Below are 20,069 nucleotides of genomic sequence, written 5' to 3' on the forward strand. Positions count from 1 at the left end.
GATGGAAGAAGGCAGTTATGATGATCCACTTAGACCTCATGGTCATTTGCAGAGGAGGCCTCTAACAGCTGCGTTTATGTTAATTGTATCTTTCCCCTTCTTTTTAATTTCTACGGACTGATAGTAGCTAATGGTTTTGGTATCCATTGATTACTAGCTGTATAACCCCGGGCAAGGTACTTAACTTTTCTCTTATCCCTAATCTGGGATAATAAAAGTAAAAGCTCATATGTTTGTACAAAGATTTATAAAAAATATTTTATACAAAGATTTAATACTTGGAACAGTGTTCAGTAGGTGCAAGCTATTATTAACAATAGATTTTCTTTTACGTTTCATTATAACATTAGACTAGGCAATTCCCACATTAAAAAAGGAAAAGTTCCCCAACTTTATTATCATTCATTTCAGAGATCATTTATTGAACTGCTGCTGCTGCTAAGTCGCTTCAGTCATGTCCAACTCTGTGCGATCCCATAGACGGCAGCCCACCAGGCTCCCCCGTCCCTGGGATTCTCCAGGCAAGAACACTAGAGTGGGTTGCCATTTCCTTCTCCAATGCATGAAAGTGAAAAGTGAAAGTGAAGTCGCTCCGTCCTGTCTGACTCTTCACGACCCCATGGACTGCAGCCCACTAGGCTCCTCCATCCATGGCATTTTCCAGGCAAGAGTACTGGAGTGGGGTGCCATTGCCTTCTCTGTTATTGAACTACAAGTGCATATTTTATGGAATGTAGCAAAACTTAGAATTATAATTTTTTAAACTCCTCAACATTAATTGATGATATCTTTTTACAGTGGCAGCTAGCATAGTCATAATAGGAAAAACATTCAGGAGAATGGTAGAGACCCCCAGTTCAGCATAAAGATTATCCCTGGGAAGGAAAAGAAATTGGATTAGGGAGGAGCCTAAGGGGCCTTCAACCCTGTATTAGTTACCTACTACTGCAAAATGAATTACCCCAGAATTTAGCAGCTTAAAACAATAAACACTTATTACTCATACTTCCTCTGCCCCAGGAATCTGGGAATGGTTTACCAGATGGTTCAGGTCCCTCAGGAGGAGACCAGTCAAGCTCTGGGCTGGGGCTGCAGTCTTATCTGGAGGCTCAACTGGGAGAGGATCTGACTTCATGTTCACTTGCCAGCTGTTGGCAGACCTCAGCTTCTCACTGGCTGTTGGCTGAGGACTTCAGTGGCTTCCTGGCCATGGGCCTCTTTGGACTGTCTGATAACATTACAGCATCTGGCTTCCCTCAGGGGAAATGATCTAAGAGAAAGGATGAGATTTTGAGAGTGAAGAAGGAGGGGCATGCTAAGAAGAAATAAAATTATGTGATGAAAACAGAAAGAGGTGAGAGTTCAGTCTTTTTGTAACCTAGACTTGGAAGCGTTTATTATCACTTCTTCCATATGCTATGGGCCACTCAGACCAGTCCCGCTACATCTACAGGGGACATACAGTGCAGGGGGACTACACAAGGTGTGAACACAGAGAAGCAGGGGTCACTAGAGGCCAGTCATCCAGGAGACTGGCCACCACCAATGATATCTGTAATTTTTAAGCATTGAAAAAGAAGCAAATATGGAAAAATTATTAAGGTTTGATAAAACTGGGCCATGCTTATGCAGGTATTCATTATATTATTCTCAATAGCTGTCTTTTGGACTTCCCTGGTGGCACAGAGGATGGGAATCTGCCTGCCAATGCAGGGAACACCGCTTCTGTCGATGGTCCAAAAGGATTCCATGTGCTGCCTGTGGAGCAACTAACCCTGAGCACTACAACCACAGGGCCCCTACCCTAGAGTCCACAAGCCGCAACTACTGAAGCCCATCTGCCTACAGCCCGTGTGCCCCAGTAAGTGAGGCTTCTGCAATGAGAAGCCTGCACACCGTCATCGAGTAGCACCCACTTGTCACAACTAGAGAAAGGCTATGTAAAGCAATGAAGACCCAGTGTAGCCAAGAACAAATAAATACATTAAAATTATATATATATAAAAACAATGGAATGCATTTGTTTTTAAAAAATAGCTTTCTTTTTTCTATCTTTTTTTTGGCTGTGCTGCATGGCTTGCAGGATCCTAGTTCCTTAACCAGGGAGTAAACCTGGGTCCTGGCAGTGAAAGTGCTGGAATCTGTGGACCATCAGGGAACTCCTTCTATTAAATTCCCCCTTAAAAATGCTCAGAGGAAGATATACCTCAAATAAAGATGACAAAGAATCCCAAAGACAATTTCAAGGAACAGATATTTTTCAAAAAAGAACAAGAAGCAATTGTTCTTGTGAATCAGGAAATTACAAGCAGGGAGTAGACTGGGTTGAAAGAACAACAGGAACAACAGAAAAAGAACCAACTAGGAGACTTCCCTGGCAGTCCAGTATGTAAGACTCTGTGCTTCCACAGCAGGGGGCATGGGTTCTATCCCTAGTCAGAGAACTAAGAAATCATACATTCGAGGCACAGCCAAACATATAGTTGATGTTACTGAAAATGAAATCAGAATGAAAAGGAAAAAGATAAAGAGATAAAAACGACGAGTGAGAAGGTAAAGTACGTGGAAGACACAATCAGATCAGTAGTATTAAGAAAGCAATAAAAGAAGAGGGGTGTCTGTCAGATTTCCAAGCTGAAATGGTGTGGACATCCCTGAACTAAAGTGAAATTTTACTCATTTGAAAGTGAAATACTTGAGGTGTTCCCTGAAAATGAGAACTACTTATAATGCAAAGACGATGACTATGATTGAGATTATTTAATAGCTCGTGAAGTTCTCATCACAGGTCCCATCACTTCATGGGAAATAGATGGGGAAACAGTGGAAACAGTGTCACACTTTATTTTGGAGGGCTCCAAAATCACTGTGGATGGTGATTGCAGCCATGAAAGTAAAAGACACTTGCTTCTTGGAAGGAAAGTTATGACCAACCTAGACAGCATATTCAAAAGCAGAGACATTACTTTGCCAACTAAGGTCCATCTACTCTAGGCTATGGTTTTTCCTGTGGTCATGTATGGATGTGAGAGTTGGACTGTGCAGAAGGCTGAGCGCCGAAGAACTGATGCTTTTGAACTGTGGTGTTGGAGAAGACTCTTGAGAGTCCCTTGGACTGCAAGGAGATCCAACCAGTCCATTCTGAAGGAGATCAGCCCTGGGATTTCTTTGGAAGGAATGATGCTAAAGCTGAAACTTCAGTACTTTGGCCACCTCATGCGAAGAGTTGACTCATTGGAAAAGACTCTGATGCTGAGAGGGATTGGGGGCAGGAGGAGAAGGGGACGACAGAGGATGAAATGGCTGGATGGCATCACTGACTCCATGGACGTGAGTCTGAGTGAACTCTGGGAGTTGGTGATGGACAGGGAGGCCTGGTGTGCTGCAATTCATGGGGTCGCAAAGAGTCAGACATGACTGAGCGACTGAATTGAACTGAACTGAAGTTCTCATCAATGCAATATGAAAGTTTTACAAATATTTGAGAGGAAGAGGCAAAATACCACTACTTCAAAATTTTACAGTTTTCTCCTGAGAAAACCCAAGGGAATCTATGGCAAACAGTTTGAAATATTTTTGTATATATACAAATTGGGACATAAGCAGTAAATATCGATATATATCAGTGTATATATATATATATATGATCAGGTATAATCAGTACCCTTTCTATACACCTACCAAAACCAGTTAGAAAATATAAAGGAAAAAAGATCTTTTTATATTACCCAGGAGATGGTTAGCGCTTAGGTGAAGAAAATGATAATATTCTAACAGAGAGAAGAGGTTAAAAAATGAGGAGATATTCGATTTTCATGACTACAAAGATAATACATGACAGTTGCCAATTCCTTTACAAATCTATGTATTTAGTGGAATTTTAATTTAATGCAAATTGTGTTGGTTATTTATTTATTTATTTTTGGCCACACTGTGAGTCATGCAGAATCTTAGTTCCCAGATTAAGGATCAAACCTGTGACCTCTGCAGTAGAAACATGGGGTCTTAACTGCTGGATTGCCAGAGAAATCCCAGGGTCATTTTTTTTTTTTTCAATTTAGCAGAATAACCTTGAAGTTCACTTGGGAAAAAGAAAAACTATAACAGTCAAAACAATTTTTGAAAATAGAGCTATATTATAAGATCATTATAATAATGTCCCATTGTAGGCACCAAAATAAACAGATGAAATAACAGAGAAGAAAGTCCAGAAAGAGACCTACATTTATTAGAAGTTAATGATCTTTATATGCTGCACTCAATATACCAGCAAATTTGGAAAACTCAGTAGTGACCACAGGACTGGAAAAGGTCAGTTTTCATTCCAATCCCAAAGAAAGGCAATGCCAAAGAATGTTCAAACTACCACACAATTGCACTCATCTCACACTCTAACAAAGTAATACTCGAAATTCTCCAAGCCAGGTTTCAACGGTATGTGAACTGTGAACTTCCAGATGTTCAAGCTGGTTTTAGAAAAGGCAGAGGAACCAGAAGTCAAATGCCAACATCCACTGGATCATCAAAAAAGCAAAAGAGTTCCAGAAAAACTTTTTCTTTATTGACTATGTCAAAGCCTTTGACTGTGTGGGTCACAACAAGCTGTAAAAAATTCTTAAAGAGATGGGAATACCAGAGCACCTTACCTGCCTCTTGAGAAATCTATATTCAGGTCAAGAAGCAATGGTTAGAACCACAATGGACTGGTTTCAAGTTGGGAAAGGAGTATGTCAAAGCTGTATGTTGTCACCCTGTTTATTTAACTTCTATGCAGAGTACATCATGCGAAATGCCGGGCTGGATGAAGCACAAACTAGAATCAAGATTGCCGGGACCATCATTATGGCATAAAGCAAAGAACTAAAGATCCTCTTGGTGAAAGTGAAAGAGAGTGAAAAAGTTGGCTTAAAGTTCAACATTCAGAAAACAAAGATCATGGCATCCGGTCCTATCACTTCATGGCAAATAGATGGGGAAACAATGGAAACAGTGACAGGCTTTATTTTCTTAGGCTCCAAAATCACTGCAGATGGGGACTGCAGCCACGAAATTAAAAGACACTTGCTCCTTGGAAGAAAAGCTATGACCAACCTGGACCTTATATTAAAAAGCAGAGACATTACTTTGCCGACAAAGGTCCATCTAGAAAAGATCTTCATGACCCAAATAATCACAATGGTGTGATCACTCACCTAGAACCAGACATCCTGGAATTCGAAGTCAAGTCGGCCTTAGGAAGCATCACTACGAACAAAGCTAGTGGAGATGATGGAGTTCCAGTTGAGCTATTTCAAATCCTGAAAGATGATGCTGTGAAAGTGCTGCACTCAACATGCCAGCAAATTTGGATAACTCAGCAGTGACCATGGGACTGGAAAAGGTCAGTTTTCATTCCAATCCCAAAGAAAGGCAATGCCAAAGAATGCTCAAACTACCACACAATCGCACTCATCTCACACGCTAGTGAAGTAATGCTCAGAATTCTCCAAGCCAGGCTTCAACAGTACGTGAACGGTGAACTTGCAGATGTTCAAGCTGGTTTTAGAAAAGGCAGAGGAACCAGAGATCAAATTGCCAACATCTGCTGGATCATTGGAAAAGCAAGAGAGTTCCAGAAAAACATCTATTTCTTCTTTATTGACTATGTCAAAGCCTTTTACTGTGTGGATCACAACAGACTGTGGAAAATTCCTCAAGAGATGGGAATATCAGACCACCTGACCTGCCTCCTGAGAAATCTGTTTGCAGGTCAAGAAGCAACAGTTAGAACTGGACATGGAAAGACAGACTGGTACAAAATAGGGAAAGGAGTATGTCAAGACTGTATACTGTCACCGTGCTTATTTAACTTATATGCAGAGTACATCATGAGAAACACTGGGCTGGTTGAAGCACAAGCTGGAATCAACAATGGTGGGAGAAATATCAAAAACCTCAGATATGCAGATGACACTTTCAGCCTTATGGCAGAAAGTGAAGAAGAACTAAAGAGCCTCTTGATGAAAGTGAAAGAGGAGAGTGAAGAAGTTGGCTTACAACTCAACATGCACAAAAGGAAGATGATGGCATCCGGTCCCATCACTTCATGGAAAATAGATGGGGAAACAGTGGAAACAGTGACAGACTTTATATTTTGGGGCTCCAAAATCACTGCAGATGGTGACTGCAGCCATGAAAGTAAAAGATGCTTACTCCTTGGAAGGAAAGTTGTAACCAACCTAGACGGCATATTAAAAAGCAGAGACATTACTTTGCCGACAAAGGTCCATCTAGTCAAAGCTATGGTTTTTCCAGTAGTCAGGTATGGATGTGAGAGTTGGACTATAAAGAAAGCTGAGCACCGAAGAATTGATGGTTTTGAACTGTGGTTTTGGAGAAGACTCTTGAGAGTCCCTTGGACTGCAGAGAGATCCAACCAGTCCGTCGTAAAGGAAATCAGTCCTATTGGAAGGACTGATGTTGAAGCTGAAACTCCAATACTTTGACCACCTGATGCGAAGAGCTGACTCCTTTGTAAAAACCCTGATGCAGGAGGAGAAGGGGATGACAAAGGATGAGATGGTTGGATGGCATCACTGACTCAATGAACATCAGTTTGAGTAAACTCCGGGTGTTAGTGATGGACACGGAAGCCTGGTGTGCTGCAGTCCATGGGGTCGCAAAGCGTTGGACATGACTGAGTGACTGAACTGAACTGAACTAAAATATATATATAATTTTGATTTAAAAAAAGCCTTTCTGAGCAAGATCCAAAAAGACACCAGGGAAATTTAAACAAAAGATTGATGGATTTTACTACAGAAAATTTAAAAGTTCTATGGTCAAAAAAATCAGTGAAAAGCTTAAAATCAAACAAAATTATATGAGGAGATATTTACAATATATATAATGAACAAAGGGTGAAAATTCTGAAGCTATGAACAGTTCTTTAAATCATAAATGAAAGTCTGATCATTCCAATACATAGACAAAGAATATGAACAGGTCATTAACAAAAGAAATCCAAATAGCCAATAAATCTATGAAAAAAAATGTGCAATATTACTAACAAAAAAAATTGTAAACTTTTTTAAAAAGAGAAATCTTAACAAACTGTTCAGAACAGCAAAGATATCAAATAATGATGATTTGGTAAAAAATAATGATAACTGGATATCTCCAGTGTGGAGAAATATTATTACAGAGCTACACTGTGGATGGTCAGTGTAAACTGATACATATCTGGGGAATAATTCAGCAATATGTAGCAAAAATATTGAAATTATCATATTTTTTGACTCAGCAATATAATAGTCTAGGAATTCAGTCATTAAAAATGATCATGGAGGGACAGCCCTGGTCATCCAATAAATAAGACTCTGAGCTTCCAATTTAGGAGGTTCGGGTTTGATCCTTGGTTGGGGAACAAGATCCCACATGCCTTGGGGCATGGCTAAGGAAAAATAAAATAAATGATTATGGAATCTTATATTTATTGAAATGAAAAGACCTTACCATATCATTAAAAAATTTTAAATCATGTCATAAAATATATACATACCATGACCCCATTTTTATAGAAAGAAATATTTACATGTGCACATATATGTAGGAAAAACATCTGGAAATTGACCCATAAAAATATTTAAAAGAAAAAAAAATATATATTTAGAGTAGTTTTTTCTAGGCAACAGGACTTAGTTGATTTTTTCTCTTTTTATCTGTTATAGCTAGTTATTCTGCTATGAATATGTACTAATCATATACAATAACCTCAGATATGCAGATGACATCATCCTTATGGCAGAAAGCGAAGAGGAACTAAAGAGCCTCTTGACGAAAGTGAAAAAGGAGAGTGAAAAAGCTGGCTTAAAACTCAACATGCACAAAACGAAGATCATGGCATCTGATCCCATCACTTCATGGCAAATAGATGGGGAAACAATAGAAACAGTGACAGGCTTTATTTTCTTGGGCTCCAAAATCACTAGAGATGACAGCAGCCATGAAACTAAAAGACGCTTGCTCCTTGGAAGAAAAACTATGACCTACCTAGACAGCATATTTAAAGCAGAGACATTACTTTGCCAACAAAGGTCCGTCTAGTCAAGGCTATGGTTTTTCCAGTAGTCATGTATGGATGTGATAGCTGGATTATAAAGAAAGCTGAGTGCCTAAGTGCCGAAGAATTGATGCTTTTGAACTGTGGTGTTGGAGAAGACTCTTTTTTTTTTTTTGGAGAAGACTCTTGAGAGTCCCTTGGACTGCAAGGAGATCCAACCAGTCCATCCTAAAGGAAATCAGTCCTGAATATTCATTGGAAGGACTGATGCTGAAGCCGAAGCCCCAATACTTTGGCCACGTGATGCAAAGAGCCGACTCATTGGAAAAGACCCTGATTTCTGGGAAACATTGAAGGCAGGAGGAGAAGGGAATGACAGAGGATGAGAAGGTTGGATGGCATCACCGACTCGATGGACATGAGTTTGAGCAAGCTCTGGGAGATCATGAAGGACTGGGAAGCCTGGCATGCTGCAGTCCAGGGATCGCAAAGAGTCGGACACTACTGAGTGACTGAACAGCAATAATATAGATTTTAAAGACTTTTATAAAGGGATGGAAGGCATAACAAAAAAATAACCAATAGATTCTACTATACAAACAGTAATATTTGTCATTTAAGATATGAGAAATTAATAGATAAAACTTCAACACCAAAGAACTCATCCCCCCACCCACTCAGATATTCTTTCTAGTCATTACCTATCCCCAGGATAAGCACAGCCTGACTTTTAACACCATAAATTAACTTTGTCTATTTGTGAGTGTAGAGAAATTAAATGAAATTACACTATAAAGAGTTTTTTTTTTTTTTTTTTTTGGCCATGCATCTTGGCATGTAGCATCTCAGTTCCCCAATCAGAGATGAAACCCAAGCCCCCTGCACTGGAAGCGTAGAGTCTCCACCACTGGGCCACCAGGGAAGTCCTTAGCATATAGCCTTTTGTGTCAGACTCCTTTTACTTGATACCACGTTTATGAGATTCATCTATATTTTGCTTTTGTAGTTGTAGCTCATTTATTTTCATTGCTGTCTAGCACTGAATATGGTTTACAATTCTGTCTCCAAGAGACATCTGGCAATGTCTGGAGACAGTTTAGGTTGTCACAACTGGAGGTGGGGAGGCACTACTGGTATTCAGTAGATAAAGCCAGAGATATTGGTGAAGAATGCACAACAAAGAATTATCTTGCTCAATATGTCAAAAATGGCAGGTGGAGAAATGCTGCTGTACAGTATTTCAGTGGAGAAGGCAATGGCACCCCACTCCAGTACTTTTGCCTAGAAAATCCCATGGACGGAGGAGCCTGGTAGGCTGCCGTCTATGGGGTTGCACAGAGTCGGACACGACTGAAGCGACTTAGCAGCAGCAGTAGCAGCAGCAGTATTTCAGTATGTCTCAATACATTCATTCCTTTGTTAATGGGGCACAGAACGTTTACAACAGCAAAAATTAAAAACAGTCTAAAATGTACAAGTGATGATTTGTCTAAGTGAGAACATATTATGCATTTAGGAGATTGCAAATCTACAAAGAGTGTGTAATATATTTTAATTTGTAAAAAAAAAAAAAAACATATCTGGCTATGCTGTGCATGTGAGATCTTAGTACCCCAACCTGGGATCAGACTTACAGCCTCCGTCTTGGAAGGGCCAGTCTTAACCTCTGGACCACCAGGGAAGTCCCAATAGTATTTTAATTTTCATCGAATAAAAGCTAAATACAAAGTTGTATACACAACAGGTGAAATAGGAACGTGCCCTTGTCATGGTGTCATGTGAACAACACAGGATCCAAAATAGCGTTCGTCCACTGAAGGCATCTGTGTGAAAATGGTATCTGAGAAAGAGCCTGGAAGGAAAACATGGGATTATTGCAGTGGTTGTTGAGGGTGATGGTAGTAATTCTTGTATCTACTCTTTATTTTCCAAATTTTTCATTACAATAATGGACAGTGATAGGAAAACAAAATAAAGATTTAAAAGCAGCTATTTAGGGAATTCCCTGGCGGTCCAGTGGATAGGACTGGGTGCTTTCACTGCCATAGCCCAGGTTCAACCCCTGGTCAGGGAACTAAGATCCCACGTGCACAGCAGCAGCCAAAAACTAAAATTAAATACATAAAGCAGCTAGTTACCATTGCCTGAGGAATGTTCGTCTATAGTCATCAAGATTCTCAGCAACGTCCCCCATCAGGGTTCCCTCCTAAGAAGCTGCCATGCTTTGGGGCCTGGGTAGACTCACATGCCAGAGAAGGCAATGGCAACCCACTCCAGTACTCTTGCCTGGAAAATCCCATGGACAGAGGAGCCTGGAAGGCTGCAGTCCATGGGGTCGCTAAGAGTTGGACACGACTGAGTGACTTCATTTTCACTTTTTACTTTCATGCATTGGAGAAGGAAATGGCAGCCCACTCCAGTATTCTTGCCTGGAGAATCCCAGGGACGGCAGAGCCTGGTGGGCTGCCGTCTATGGGGTCACACAGAGTCGGACACGACTGAAGCGACTTAGCAGCAGCAGCAACAGACTCACATGCTCTCTTGTACCCCCATGGCTTTGCTTGTGCTGTTGTTTCAGCCTACAATGCCTGCCCTCCTGGGTCTATCTGGTGAAAAGTGTTAGGTGCTCATTATGTCTCTTTTTGACCCCATGGCTCCTTTGTCCATGAGGATTCTCCAGGAAGGAATACTGGAGTGGGTTGCCATTCCCTTCTCCAGGGGATCTTCCCAACCCAGGGATCAAACCCAGGTCACCAGCATTGCAGGCAGATTCTGAGCCACCAGGGAAGCCCTTACCAAATGGGAACCAAAGCAATAGTACTATATTCTTTTTGAAAAATGATGATGGTGGTGGGTATTTCTGGCTTCTAAAACGCCTGGAACATAGTGGGGTTTTTTTTCTTGGCCGTGCCATAAGGCTTGCGGGTTCTCAGCTCCCCAACCAGGGATTGAACCTGGCCCCCAGCAGTGAAAGCACCAAGTCCTAACCAGTGGATGGCCAGGGAATTCCCGTGGTACACGGTGTTTGAAACCGAGTGGTGGGCTGCCATTCAGGTCTGACAGAAACCATCCAGAGTTGGTGCAGACCTCATTAATTAAAGGGCAGATGATCCAGAACAAAACTGCCCTTATTTCAGACAGATGCGTACAAACCTAGGGGGTTCCCATGATTCCTCTCAGATTTGATAATTCTCTATAATAACTCAGGAAAGTGCTATAACTTATGATCATTAGAGAGGATACAGAGCAGTACCAATCAAATGAAGAGATACATAGGGCAAGATCTAGAAAGGTCCCAAATGCATAGCTTTGGGGTTGCCTCTCCATGGAGCAGACTGCGCCGCTCCCTAGCACATCAGCGTGGTCATTGACCAAGAAGCCCCACTGAGTTGTCACTGCATTCAGCAGGCATGATGGATTAAAACACTGACCATCTGATTGAACCCAATCTCCAGCCTCTGCTCCCTGGAGGTCAGGCTGGCTCAAAGTCCCAACCCTCTAATTGCATGGCTGGTGTTTCTGATGGTCATATTCCAGCCCTAAGTTATCAAGGGGCCCTCCAAGAGTCCACTCATTAGCATAAACTCAGGTGTGATCCAGGAAGCTCATGGATAATTAAGACGTTTCCTTCACTTGGGAAATTCCAAGAGTTAGAAGCTCCGTACCAGGAACCTGGCACAAATTCTTTATTATTCAACACACAGTAGATGCTCAACAAATATTTGCAAAGCGGAAAGATACACTCAAAATGCCAGAGACTGGCAGGGGAGAGGAAGGCAATTAGGGTTTTAGATTCTTTCATCTGACACATGGAAGATGGGCATGGAGAGATGGACATTATACACTGTGAGAAACCAATACTTTTAAACATTCCAATCATATAACGAAATCCTTGTACCCTGGTTTATATTACCAACCACCCTGATGATAATTTGGCTTCGCAGGTGACTTGTTTATAGAAAGAGAATGCTAGCCAGGCTGACACGAGACTGCAGGTCTGCCTGAGTCATCTTTTGTAAATTAATAAAGTGGCATTCTGGCTTACATAGTTCAGTCTCTTGGAGCTCTTTGCGCTTTCCACCATGAATATGGCTTCTGCGCCTGCAAGTGGTGTGCTGCCCAAGACCCAGCCTTGGACCCTGGCAAGTTCTTCCAGGCTGGTGCCACCCCAGGAGCCTCCAGGAGACTTCTGGTCAGCTCTCTGCCTCTACATTTCAGGGTGTGGGCTTCAGGGCATTCATTCACAACATTCCTGAAACAGAAGAGTTTCGGGAACACCCCAAATTGGATCTGGGTGACTTGAACATAATCTCAGGCAACTATGTCTGAGATGTGGTTGTAACTGAGAAAGCTTAAGCCTAATTAATTTTATTCCACTTAACTTAAAGAAAGAGTGTGTGGAAGAAAAGAATCTAATGACATCTGTAAATTATAACCCCCAGGAACTTCTCTGGTGGTCCAGTGGCTAAGACTCCAAGCTCCCAATTCAGGGGACTCGGGTTCAATCCCTGGTTGGGAACTAGAGCCCAGATGCTGCAACTAGATATCACACATGCAACTAAAAGATTCCAGATGCCACAGTGAAGATGGGAGATTCCGCACGCTACAACTAAGACCTGGCACACCTGCCCCCTCCCCACCCCCAAAATTGTAAACCCAAAGCACAAAGTTCACAGTGTTTTTTTGATCTTGGCCAGAATCTGGAAACACTGACTCTGATGTACGTAAGACTTGTAGTGATTGAAGAGATATACTCCTTTGGAGGAAACAGAGAATTTGCTCCTCTAAAACTTGAATGAGGAAAGACGAGCCCATCTTCAACTGCAGTTTGATTTAGTTCTCAACAGGGAAACTTCTGATTAATAATTAGACCTCTGACTCACCTTTGCTATATCCTCCCTATTACAAAACAATAAGCAATATTCTGGTTTATACATCTGCTTTTTATGAGTTTGGTTAACATGAGTTGGTTCCACAAATCTGATCTGTTGACAAAAGTGAGTTTCAAACTGAGGAAATTTGAGGACCAGTCTTCAGATACAGTGACCCCCTCCAACATATTGTCAGCCTGTGACCAGACAGGCAACTCCTCCTTAGAGCTCATTTATCTACTCTACCCCTCAATCCACAACACACCTAATCTAGGAACCTGTTCTACAGTATCCCTGAATCATGTTCTCTTTGGACATCCCCAGTGGCCAGGACCTTATTGTTACAACCCTTGAAAGCAGCCCTTTCTTGGAGATCTCAGTTGTTAGAATAGTCTTTCTTAAACCAAAATTAAACCTGTCACTTCATAACTTCTACCTACCAGTTCTTTCCCCAAATATAAAAAGTGTTTTTGTTTGCCTACCCTGCCTATCCTCAGTTCTTCCCAAAGAACTTGACCATGATGGAGTCCAACCCTCTTAGCACCCTACTGTTTTCCTTCTAGCTGTCCATGTCTTTCTTGAAAACATGATATCCACCCCGCCCTGCACCAGTGAATCTGACATTCATTAGCACTATTATTTTTGAGACATAAGATATTAATGCAGCAAAACTTTTTAAACAGCTGCATCTCACTGTTGGCTCACGTGCTTAAGATAAAAATGCCTTCATCTCAACATACTTCCCCTTCCTCTTGGATGTGAAGCTGTTGAAATGAGATACACATCGGGAAAGTTGTGGGTTTACTATAGTGAGCTTACTTCCCTCTTTGGTGAATGCTGTTTCAGTTCAATCTGAGAGATAGGGTTCTTAGCTCAGGATGAATTTACAGAGCCATTCAAGAATTCAGACCCAATGGGACTTCCCTGGTGGTCCAGTAGCTAGGACTCCGAGCTCCCAATACAGGGGGCCCAGGTTCCATCCCTGGTCAGGGAACTAGATCCCACATGCCTCAACTAAAAGAGAACCCACATGTCACAACGAAGATCAAAAGATCCTGTATGCTGCAACTAGATTCAGTGTAGCTAAATAAATATTAAAAAAAAAAAAAAAAAGAATTCAGACCAAGTAGTGAGTGAGTTTTTCTTAGAAAGAAAAAACACAAAACCCACCTTTCTTGAGGAGGTGAGCCATCAACAGAGAGCTGAGGAGGATTTTTCACTGTCCCTGGTGGCTGAGAGGTAAAGAGTCCACCTGCAATGCAGGAGACATGGATTTGAGATGCGGGTTCCATCCCTGGGTTGGGAACACTCCCTGAAGAAGGAAATGGCAACCCACTCCAACCCACTCCAGTATTCTTGCCTGGGAAATCTCATGGACACAGGAGCCTGGTGGGCTATATAGTCCATGGGGTTGCAAGAGTCAGGCACGACTTAGTGACTAAACCACCACCACCACCATCCTCTAGCACCTGGTGGCTAAAAGACTTGATGAATCTAGCCAACTAGATACCAATTTCAATTAGGGGAAGGAGGAGAGAGAGAGAAGAAAAGCTATTAATATTTTATGAGGGCGTTTGGGCCTTTCTGATTCTAGAATATAAATATTACATATATAATGTAATCAAACCCAGGATGTAGTGACTTAGTTCATCTCAGAATCCATGACTCATTCTGGGATGAATTTTCTGTCACCTGGAATCTCCTCCCTTCCACAAGCCCAAACTGTCTTAGGCTCTAATTTGCCTATTTGTTGTTGGCTTAATCTAGAAAAATCTCCTTATCACTCATTCTCCCACACGCAGTCCCTCAGCCCCTCAACACCCTTTTTTGGTGTTGCCGCCCTACACGCTCCTCCACCCAGCCCCAGCCCGCAAGCCCACACGGGTTTAAAGTGTCGGATTCGATGTTCTCATTGCCCGCAGATCGCAGGACAGACGTTCCCAGGGACAACTTTGAGAGGCCACGTGCTCTTCCCCCTTAGGAGGTGGGAGAAATCCTTGCAGCTCGGTTTTGTTCCAATGGTCTGTTCAGTGAGTGATTCCCGTTTCCCCAAAGGCTGCCCCTCATTAGCATGAACGGGGGTGGGGGTGTGGAGAAGGGGTGGGGGGAGAGAAAGAGCAAAAGCCCAGGCTCAGTTTTAGAGCCTGGGAACCGTGTCTACAAACATGACAGCTAGAGCTTTCTGGCTCCTCTGTTTGATCGTTGGATCTTCTCCCGAAGCCCCAGTGGCGGAGAGAAAAGGTAAGATCGATGAAACGCTGAGCCCTGGGAGAGGGGCTGGAATCCGGGGGCGAGGTGCGGAGAGCGCGCGACGAAGGGAGGGACGAGAAAGGGGTCAGGGCTGACCAGAGACTCCAGGTCCGTGTTCGTGTTTGAAAGGAGCAAAATGTGTCCCCAAGATTGTGTGTGTCTTGGCAGCCTTTTCGGAATGAAGCCAGTTGTTCAGCTACTGAAATGATCTCGAGCGAGCCTGGCAGGCTGGAGTAAACTTTGCATGTTAAGTAGTTGCTCCATCACAGAGGAGAGAAAGTGTCAAAAGGGGTCGTGGCGCGCCTTTCGGAAGCCTTGCGGGCCGGGCTCGCGGGACGCGGCGGGCGGCGGGCGCCCCAGGAGCTCGGGGTCCGCCCTGCGCCCGGGTCCGCGTCCCGCCGGCGATCTCAGGCGCTGGGTGCGCCCCGCCGCGGCTGGGGGCGGAGGGAGCCGAAATCGGACCTCTCTTCCCTCTCCCTGCAGCCCCAACCAATTGCCTTGGGACACCTGAGTCTTTAAAACACACAAAACATATACACACAGTTTCATGCATGAGATGGAAAATACTGGGAATGAAGAAACAAGAGGTTCTCTGCGGAGAGGTGTTTTTGTTTGGCTTTTATTTAGATGTTCTGTTCCATTCACTATCTCCGGGAAAAATAGCTTCCGCACCTCGCAGGGCAATTTACTTTGGGTTATTTTTCCACATGGAAATTGAGTGACTTCAGTGGCATTTAACCCAAATATCAGACAATCTTTCCCATGACAACAGATGGTGATATCAATGGGGAAGCAGTTGTGAGGTCAACAGTTGACAGTCAGGAATTGGATATCCACCAGAACTTTATTCAGCTGTGTATGGGCAACGTTGAACATAATGAGTCAGAATCAACCTCTCTGCAAAAACATGAACTGTAACCGGCGATTATTGCTGGCTGAAAGCTGATTTTAAGGGAGATTGTCAATTTGGCAAGATAAATCACTTGAAATGAAGATTGTCAATTTGGCAAGATAAATTACTTTAAATGAAGTGTTGCAAGAACTGCAAAGGGGGCAGGCCAAGCATTTCGATGCCAGAGGAGAGAAATACTGAAAACCAGCCGTTAACACAATAGAAAAAATAAAGACAGGCTCTTGTGCCCGCCTGGAGGGCACCGGGACCCAGGCAAAAGGGGGAGGTGATATTGTGTAACTGGGCATGGAAAGTTGCCCAGCTTCTAAGCTGGCTGAAGTTTGCTCACAACCTGCCTGCAGAGCTGGGGGAAAATCACTAATAATTTCAAAAATTTGTTTTCATGCCATGCCATTTAGGAGCTTTTTCTCTACCACGAAAATGATGCGGGGCGGGGGGAGGGGGACATGTAAGGGATGTGTGTCACACTTAACCGGGGGCTTCTGCCTCCCAGCCACGCTTTAAACGTCTTTCTAAGCTGTGGTTTACTAATAAGCGGTGTCCAAGAAGCCAGATAAAAATCCACTCACAAATGCTCGATTCTGCGGAGACCAAGATGACAGTGTAAACACGGATGGGAAAACCAAATAGTTCTGTTGTCAGGGGCGCTTAAACAATTAGGAGAACCTGTAATATGAGACCTTTCCCCCTGGGGTTTGCTCTCGGTACTTTCTCAACAAACTGTACATAGCAGAAAGGCGGATGTTTATATATATATTAAAGAAAGGGCAAAAAGAGTTTGTTATTTAACCAGAGTTGTGAGTTGTGTTTAGTCCTAGAACAAATAGGTTGTTGTAATTTTAAAAGCTATTGATTTAGACAGGGTCCTTAACAAAATGAAATTTTCCCATGTGGTGAGAAAAATGTTCTTAGTTGTCCTCATTCTCACAGGGCGAGACCCTCATCTGGGTCTTCCTGTGAGGCCTAGGAAACCCGTGCTCATCAGAAGCTGGGGCGTCTTTCCTCTCCTAATTGGGGGGCGCCTTCCTCCCCCCCTCCGGTTCTCTTCGCTTCATTTCCAGGTCCCCGCTCGCAGGTGTATGGCTCTGTTAACATTGTCCATCTCCTCCCTCCCCCGCCCCACGTCAGCCTGTCCTCCGCTCCCCTCCGCAGCCTCATCTCCTTCCTCAGTCTCCCCGGCCTCACCTCGCCTCCCCTCCTCTCGGCCTCTCTCCCTTCTTCTCGGCCTCTCCCCTTCCCCCCTCCCCTTCCCTCCCCTCACAGTCTCCTCTTTGCCCCCCTCCTCTGGACCAGCCCCCTCCCCTGCCCTCTCCTCTCAGCCTCCCCGGCCTCTCCTCCTCTAATGGCCTCCCCGGCCTCTCCTCTTCTCTCCCTACAGCCTCGCCGCCCCACAGCCGGAAGCCCGACCCGGGCGAAGGCCCGAGTGCGGAGATGCCTGGACCCCGGGCGCAGCCAGTCCCCGAGGCCCCGCGGCGGCCGCGCGCGGCCGAAGCCGCTCCCCGTGCCTGGTCAGACCTGAGGCGCCGGAAGCCCCGCCGCCCGCGGAGAACCGGGCGGGCTTCCGGGAAGCCGCGCGCGCACCCGCCGGCCCGCCGAGCCCGCGTCTGGCGCAGGCCGAGAACCGCGCGTCACCGCGCCGCCAGCCGGCGCTGGGGGATTCCCCGCGGCGCGCGCGCGCCCGGGCCCCGCGCCTCCCGGCAGTGCGGCCTTCCGCGCGCGCCGCCGAGATCCCCGCCGGCCCCGCCCACCCCAACCGGCCGCGCGCCGCCGCGCCGCCCCCGGAACCCGCGCCCGCGCCGCCGCCGCACCTCGGCACGCTGCAGGGGGAGGACGCCGAGCCCGGCGCCGAGCCCTGTGCGCGCGCCTGCAGGGCGGACTTGGACGAGCGCGAGTCCTATTGCGCCAGCGAGTTCGGTGAGTCCCGCCCGCAGCTCCTCCCGGGCCCGGGCGACCGAGCTCAGGCCACGGGGCGAGCGAGCCTTTCCGAGCCAAGAGCGCCGGGCTGTGGCCCGGGGCCCCTAAACCAAACCCTAGAGAAACCCACCCACTCGGTCTTTCAAGACCCAGAGATTTGTAAGAAACCCACTGGGGGGAGAAAAGAGGATGTGAGCGCTATGCATTTCTCCAAACTCTGTTTTTTGAAAGCAGCGTTGAACGGAATCGTGCATGATGTAGACGTCCTCGGCACAGGGATCCGGCTGGTGACTCTCCTGGTGGACCGAGACGGGCTGTACAAGATGAACCGCCTGTACATCACTCCGGACGGGTTTTTCTTCCGAGTCCACATACTAGCCCTAGACTCCTCTAGTTGCAATAAGCCATGTCCAGAGTTTAAGCCAGGTATTGAAACTGACCGAAGGGACCATTTTGAATATGCACTTTATGCCACTTTGTAACGTGTATATGCCACAGTTCGGCCCCTATCGGTCATCTCAGTACCATTTTTTTGGGGCGGGGAAGGGTATTCTAAAATGAATAGAATTTAGACAAGTATCACTTCGGCCACTCTGTGATTTAAATTCCATCAGCGAACACCCCCTCCCGGCTCCTCTGGTTAAGGATGGGAACTGCGCGCGTTGGCACAAAGCAAGTCACTATTTGTTGACAAGTGGAGTGAATGATCGAACACAGTTGCCAGAAGGCATGCCTAAGGGGCTGTTTAAACTGTTTATAGTCGTCTTTGCGGGGGCGGGGGGCGAGTAATGCCTACTCCTACGTCTTTCTAGAAATGTGCTCTGTAAAATCTTGCTGGTACTGTTGTGAGTGGAACCTTTGTTCCTAGTGTTGGCTACTAACAGCCTGAGAATCTGATTGTAAAGGTCACTCAGCTGTTTCCACCTGTTGTCTTGAGATCTGAATGTCTGAGATTCAGCAAGTGCAACAAGATCGTAGATTCAAGCTATAGGCATGTCTTAAAGGTGTTACGTTTTCTTGTTACATGGCACTTGAAAGATAACTATACCTTTATATTTTGGCTTTTTTTTTTTTTTTTTCAGGCAGCAGGTATATTGTGATGGGCCACATCTACCATAAGAGAAGGCAGCTCCCTACAGCTCTGCTTCAGATCCTGAGAGGGCGCCTTCGCCCAGGAGATGGACTACTCAGGAGCAGCAGCAGCTACGTGAAAAGATTTAACCGAAAAAGGGATGGGCAAGTGCAAGGGGCAATTCACGCCCAGTGCATCTGAAACACACCAGCTGGGCATTTCTGGATCTGAAACTTAAATTCTGCAACAAGACAGGAAAGGCCTTATCATCATATAATGGGATTTTCCTTTAGAAAGGGCACATAGTCCCTTTAGGAACTATTTGAAAGTCCCAACTCTCATCTTGAAGTCACTGTCTTATTTACAAAAGGCTTCTTAAATGGTTATGCTTCTGAGCTCCATGGCGGGGTTATTCAACTGGTGTGCCAGTCTTCACACAAGCTCAGCTCACTGACCTGTCCAGTTAACAGATCACTGCTTCATGTTGTTTATTTTTAATTATTTTAATTTAAATACATTCTTCAGTAGAAATAGTTCACAAAAACATTTGCTTGATCTTAAATATACAATTCCAAGTAGTTTGTATCATGTATCAAACCAGATTTTATACTAAAACCATCACATTTTAAATTCTGTACATAACAGTAAATGCACTAGTCAGACGTATTAAATGTCATTTAGATCACATTTAGATCAAACACTAAAGTTGGAGCCCAAGACAAGTATTGAAGTTTTCCACTTAAAGAGTACCGAAGGTCTTATGTCAAGCAAACAGGTGTTCCTGATGTACCAAAATACAAGATACAGTGTATTTTCCCGCCTCCCAGGTTCTAAAATCCTATGTTTTTTGCCATATTGGCAGCTATCCCAATGCCAAACATATTCTGAGTGTATCTGATGTCATTTTTCTATTAAGACCAAGTATCATGTTTGTGTTTGTAAAGCAGTAAATCTTGCTGTGAAATCAGATCTTGGATGCACCTGGTTTTTTAGCCTCATTGAGCCCCA

General features: G+C 44.4%; 1 protein-coding gene across 1 annotated transcript; it reads left to right on the top strand.

Annotated features, from left to right (window-relative positions):
- The first annotated feature begins 14,993 nt into the window (after window positions 1-14,993).
- C19H17orf58 (chromosome 19 C17orf58 homolog) lies at window positions 14,994-20,028 on the top strand. Its single transcript, XM_005887763.3, is given in 5 exon segments — window positions 14,994-15,153; window positions 17,454-17,603; window positions 17,606-17,989; window positions 18,224-18,415; window positions 19,072-20,028. Coding segments are annotated over 5 exon segments (993 nt in total). The 5' UTR covers window positions 14,994-15,077; the 3' UTR covers window positions 19,263-20,028.
- Window positions 20,029-20,069: the final 41 nt, after the last annotated feature.

This window comes from Bos mutus, chromosome 19 (assembly GCF_027580195.1).
Source record: "Bos mutus isolate GX-2022 chromosome 19, NWIPB_WYAK_1.1, whole genome shotgun sequence".
Classification (NCBI taxonomy): domain Eukaryota; kingdom Metazoa; phylum Chordata; class Mammalia; order Artiodactyla; family Bovidae; genus Bos; species Bos mutus.